The sequence below is a fragment of the Petaurus breviceps genome, unplaced genomic scaffold, assembly GCF_028583685.1.
Source record: "Petaurus breviceps papuanus isolate PSGF00001 unplaced genomic scaffold, PetGlider_PUasm1.0 37, whole genome shotgun sequence".
Lineage (NCBI taxonomy): Eukaryota > Metazoa > Chordata > Mammalia > Diprotodontia > Petauridae > Petaurus > Petaurus breviceps.
Genome location: NW_027186296.1, coordinates 106,460,405 through 106,466,404, shown reverse-complemented (window position 1 = coordinate 106,466,404; position 6,000 = coordinate 106,460,405). Strand labels below are relative to the sequence as shown.

The 6,000-nt window shown below is 36.0% G+C and overlaps 1 protein-coding gene across 2 annotated transcripts in view; it reads right to left on the bottom strand.

The window, feature by feature from the left end:
* The window catches only part of BTAF1 (B-TFIID TATA-box binding protein associated factor 1), a 119,114-nt gene that overhangs the window by 70,716 nt on the left and 42,398 nt on the right, over window positions 1-6,000 (bottom strand). For both annotated transcript variants that reach the window (XM_069099223.1, XM_069099224.1), the window contains exons 7-8: window positions 3,263-3,392; window positions 1,307-1,375 (exon numbers count right to left, since the gene is read on the bottom strand). In XM_069099223.1, the coding sequence (XP_068955324.1) occupies window positions 1,307-1,375; window positions 3,263-3,392 (199 nt within the window). The remainder of the gene's footprint in view (window positions 1-1,306; window positions 1,376-3,262; window positions 3,393-6,000) is intronic.

Here is a 6,000-nt window from a genome sequence, read left to right as displayed (position 1 = left end):
ATAATATACACAATGATAACAACAACGTAAATGGGAAGTACAATTGAAACTGAATGCTTCAAAGTTATAGTGACCAAATCTGGCCCCAAACTTCCACCTTCTTTGCAGAGATCAGGAACTATGAATGGGGAACACTGCATTTAATTTTAGATTTTTTTCACTGTATTAATTATTTTTGTTGAACTCCTTTTTCCCCTCTTATTTATTCTCTGTTGGAAGATTTGTTCTCTGGAAGGTGTGGGGGAGAGAGGATACAGTGGGAAATATAAGTGTTATAAAAACAAACCAAAAAATAAAAAAATAAAAAATTTATTTAAAAAAAACAAACCCCGAAAGCTCACAGGATGTTGACCAAAAAGAATAACAATTGTGATTTTAAAAGATTAACTGTAAAAGACACTTTCTAACTCTTGGCAGAGAGGGGATGCACTAGAGGTACAGAATGAGATGTGCACTCTCAGAAACGACTATTGTGCTGCTTTTGTTTTGTTTTTCTCTTCCTCCCCTTGACTATATATTTTTTTAAAGGCGGACATTCTATATGGGGGGAGGAAGAAAAGGGGGGTTAGTGGTAGTAACAGACATAGAATAAACAATAAAGCTTTTCTTTTTACTTAGCAAAAGTGTATGAAGAACACAAATAGGATAATTTTGTTACTTTGTTAATCTATATGCACATGTGTTTAGTTATTTCTTTTAAAAAACCATATATAATGTAAAGTCAATTTCTTATACAACTCTCTTTCCTGTTTATCTTTGTATGTTGAAGTGTTTGTGTTGTTGATTACCAGCCCACAATAAATTTTTTTTTAAATGTGCTTAAAAAAGAAAAGCTATGAACACATGAGGGAGCTGAAGTTTATGGGCAATGGACTAAATCGGTAGAACAAAAAACAATGAAAAGTACAACTGGGAAATAAGATATACGGGCACTGGGGTATGGAAATCCATATTGCCCTACTGGAAAGTCGGAGGGGGTATGGGAGAAGATACAGAAGAGAGCAGATTGGGGGAGGGGGTATACAGTAGGATCACTGTTTTGGTATGGTGGGTAGGGAAAAGACGGGGAGAAAATTTGTAACTCAAAATCTTGTGGAAATGGTGTTGTAAAATAAAAAAAGAAAAAGAAAAAAACAGTGAAAAGTTGAAAATGAAGCCAAAGTTTATTGGGGGAGGATAATAAAATGTCTACTGTGAAGAATCAACTGCTGAGGATGGAGGTCACAAGGAGAATATAGGCAGGCAATGCTTTGGTCTATGTCACTGCACCATTAGCAGAGACAGTACTATGATAAACAAATCTTACCTCCCAGGATGGATTAAAAAGATCATTGCACAGTTCTTCACAAAAGCTTTCCAAAGGCCATTCATTTGTCTACATTAAAAAAAAAAAGTTAAATTAACAAAATATTCCAGAACAAGTCTACTATGCCAATAATACAAATGTACCTTTAAAATCTTTTCACGTTTACAATCGTCAGTAAGCATTTATCAAGAGCCTACTATGTGCCAAGACTGTTCTAAGTAACAGGATACAAAAAAGAGGCAAAAGATGTTCCTACCTTCAAGAAGCTCATACTCTGATAGGGGAGATAACATGCAAACAACTATGTATAAACCATATAGAGGATAAACTGAAAATAATCAGTAGAGGGGAGGCAGTAGCATTAAAGAGGATCAGGAAAAGCTTCCTGTAGAAGATGAAATTTTAGCTAGGACTTAAAGGAAGGCAAGAGGTGGAGATGAAGAGGGTGAGCATTCCAGGAATCGAAGCCAGTGAAAAATGACCAGAATGAAGAGGAGTGTCTCATTCAAGGAATAGCAAGGAGGCCATTGATACTTGATTAAAGAGTACATATGCAGGGGAAGAGGTGTATAGGTTTTAAGAAAACTGGAAAGGTAGGGTCAGACCTAGGTTATGAAGGGCTTTGAACACCAAAAGAGGATTCTGTATTTGATCCTAGGTGACAAAGTCATGAGAGTTTACTGGTGGTGGTAAGGAGAGTAGGTGACATGGTCAGACCTTCGATTTAGCAAAAATATTGTGGTGGCTCAAAGTAGGATGGATTAGAATAGGGAAAAATTTGGCAGACCCACTAGCAGGTCATTGCAATAGGATAGGCTTGAAGTGATGAGGGCCTATACTACAGTGTCAACAGTATCAGAGAAGAGAACAGGGGTGGTATTGGAGAAATGTTGCAAAGATGAACTCAACAGATATTAGCAAGTTGGACTGGTTGGGGCAGGGGTATGGTGAGAGAGAATGAGTTGAGGTTGACCTATTCGTTCTCATATAGGTTGTAAGCTTGGGGGAGTGAGAGGATGGTAATGCCCTCTACAATCCCTTTAAAGTATTTGCAATGACCTTTACAATAGGAAGGTAAGGAAGGGAGGAGAGTTGAAGAAAAATAATGAATTCAGTTTTGAACATGTTGAGTTTGATATGTTTGACAGGCAGTTGGAGATGTGAGAATGGGGGTCAGCAGAGATATTAGGGTTTGTTAGGTAGATTTGAGGATCATTAACATAGATAATCCATGGGAGCTGATATGAGATCACCAAGTGAAATAGTAGAGAGGGAGAAGAGAAGAGTGCCCAAGACAGAAGCCTGAGGGGCACTCATGGTTAGTGGGTGTGATCCTGCAAAGAAGACTAAGAAGGAACAATCTAATATAGGACAACCAGGAAGAGTGGTGCCCTGAAAACCTAGAAAGCACAGAGTATCAAGGAGAAAAGGGTGATTGATAGTGTCAAAAGCTGTAAAGATGTTGAGAAACATGAGGACTGAGAAAAGACCACTGGACTTGGTCATTAAGAGATCATGGGTAACTTTGGAGAAAGTTTCAGTGGAATAATAAAGTTGGAAGCTGGATTATAGGGTTAAGAAGAGAGAAAATGGATGTACCTATTTGTAGAGGACTTTTCTCAAGGAGTTTAGCAGACAAGGGAAGATCAAGTGAGGGTTTTTTGAGGATAGGGGAAACATGGGCATGTTTGCAGGCAGGAGAAAAGGAATGAATATACAGGGAAAGACTAAAGATATCTGAGAGAATAGGGATGACAGGGGAGGCAATCTGCTAGAGAAGACAGAATGCAATGGGACAATAATAATACAAATTTTGGGAACACGAATTACCAAAGATGTAAATGTAAAGGATCTGTTAACTACCACTTTTCTAGATTTTGGCAGATTACTAGACATAACAATATCTGAAGCAAGAAACAAATTAGAAAACTGTCACTTAAGGCATGAAAATTATACCTCTTCAAATAAGGAAGAATTGTCTGGCACATTATCAATCAAGACCTTGGACTCAGTTGCAGGCTGATTAATAATAACATTGGCTATCTTCCGTCTCTTTTCTTCTGGTTCCCCATCCGCACTATCATTGCTAAAAATAAAATTCGTCATTTTAAAAACTGAAGTAATGAAAGAGTAGATAAAAGAAGCAATTAATTGACCAAGCCTTTCTACAATACTATACTCAATGCTTTGCACTTATGGTACTAGGGATCAAACACTTAAATAATGCTAAGAGAAAAATTTCATTACTCAAAATTTTTTATAAGTTATCATATAATGGACAACTAAAAATGCCTTTTATTCCTAAGAGGCCTTATGAGTTGAGACCGGGTTCTATTTTTTATTTTCCTAAAAGGATTACAGTGACTAAAAAGTAGGTGACATTTGACATTTCCAATACCTTTTAATAACTAATCTGACAGCCTAAATCATGTAAAACTCACCATTTTGGGCTGTCCAAACTGCACAAAACACAAGGAAATAGATTTTATTCATGAATTTGAACATGGTAATCTCAATGCATATTTAACTGAATATGTTGATAAAATAAAATATAAAATAAGAACTTCATTAATTCAGAATAGTGATACTCTAAATTATGAAAAATCCAACTTAGAAAATTATTTTAAGAAAATTTTATGTTATTGTTCTTAAATATGTACTACAAACCAAACTAGATTAATAACATAATAATGCCAAAAGAAAGCTCTATGAGACCTTTAAAATTCTACACTAGTGAATAAACCAGAAAAGAATGAGTGAATTTTGTTTACAAAGTTATCAAGTTCTCACAAAGTCCTAGAAAATGATTTTCTTAAGTTCCCACCTCCACTATCATGTTTGTATTAATGATTTTCTTGGAATGAAAATTTTTCATAGGAAAAAAGTAAATTTCAGTCTAATTCTCAAATTATTATGAATACTAAATTAGTATTATCTAAATTAATTCAGTTTTGTAGTACTAACTTTGGTATGATGTTTTACTGTTTCTAAAACATTTTAAATTTTGAGTAAAAGTTCTATATAATCTGAGATGTTACAACTAGTTTTTACTAAATTGCTATTTGATTCAATTTAACAAACATGTGTCAAGCTTCTATCTTACATGTCTCAAGCACTGTTAGACTTAGATGTTTGGCTAACATATCTTGAATTTAAAACAAGGGGGAAATAATTACATGCCTACTTCCTACAAGGACTACAAAATACATTAATAAATAACTTGTATTTTATGGAAGCAAAAACATCTTTAGGTGAAAATTACTAAGTAAGTGTGTACTTTCATTAATTCTGTTTCATGAAAAGCCTAAGGTGTGGAATTTTGGGTTTTATTTTATTTGCTAGGATAGACGATATAAGGTTCTATAAGCTACATTCCAGGCACATAAATAGATCCCTGCTGATTTTCTTGTAAATGTTTTAACAATGTTAAATCGTTAATAAACTAAAGCGGCTGGGTGGCGCAGTGACTAGAACACTGGCCCTGCAATCAGGAGGACCTGAGTTCAAATCCAACCTCAGACACTTAACACTTACTAGCCACATGACCTTGGGCACATCACTTAATCCCAATTGCCCTGCCTTTCCCCCTCCAAAAAAAAAAAAATTGTTAATAAACCACACATAAAATTGACATTATGCCTATTCAGATTAGGAAAGCAAAATGAGACTGACTTCTTACATATCATTTTTTTCCACACAAGAGGAGGCAGAGTCAGAGTCGGAATTAAAAGTTCAGATGCTGTATGGTGCCCAGTCCAGCTCTCAAAATGAAAAGACCATGTTCTGATACTAAAGCTGGCAGTGATATTGCCCTGTTTGAGAAGAGGGGAGATCCCTAGACTCTAGTGAGGAAAGCCTGGATTCAGGTGCTGGCTTTGCCACTCCCTTGCTATGTGACCTTTGGTGGGTCACTTAACCTCTTCATGATTCAGTTTCTTTCTTCTTCTTTGGCTTTTTAGAGGGGGAAGGGGCAGGGCAACTGGGGTTAAGTGACTTGCCCAAGGTCACAGGGCTAGAAATGATTCAGTTTCTGTGTCAAATGGGGACAATGATCCCTGCTCCAGTTGTGTCACAGAATTATGAGGATCAGATGAAATAGTGCATAGAAAGCACTTCATATATGCTACCACTGGACTGGGGGTAGTGGTAGTAATGTCATAACTTGACAATGGAGTTGCTGAACTAATGACTTTTAGCTAAGTCACTATGTGAAATTAAGGCTGATAGCTAAGGAAAATCCAGTCACATTTATCTCCCAGAATCCATTTCAAGAAGGGAAGCCAGGAAATTATGACCTTTAATGACACTATCTTCTTATCCTAAAGTTAAAAGAAGGTTTAAGTGCTGCACAAAGAAATGGAAACAAAATGAGCCTCTCCTAAATGGAGAGGAGCATCAAACAAATGTAAATGAATATTACTGTGTAGTAAGAAATTATGACTATAATTCTGAAAAAAAAATCAGAAAAACATGGAAAACTTGTATGGATTAATGCAGAATGAAAACAAGAGCTAGGAGAAGAGTATACACAATAACTATAATACTGCAAATGAAAAGAACACAAAAAGGAAGCCAGAGTTTGAGTAACTGAATGAGCCTGCTTGGTCCAGGAGAACTTAAATAAATAAAACATACCTCCCTACCTGCTTGCTGGCAGAGGGGTGGGGTCATGGAATCAGTTGTTTTTATTCAAC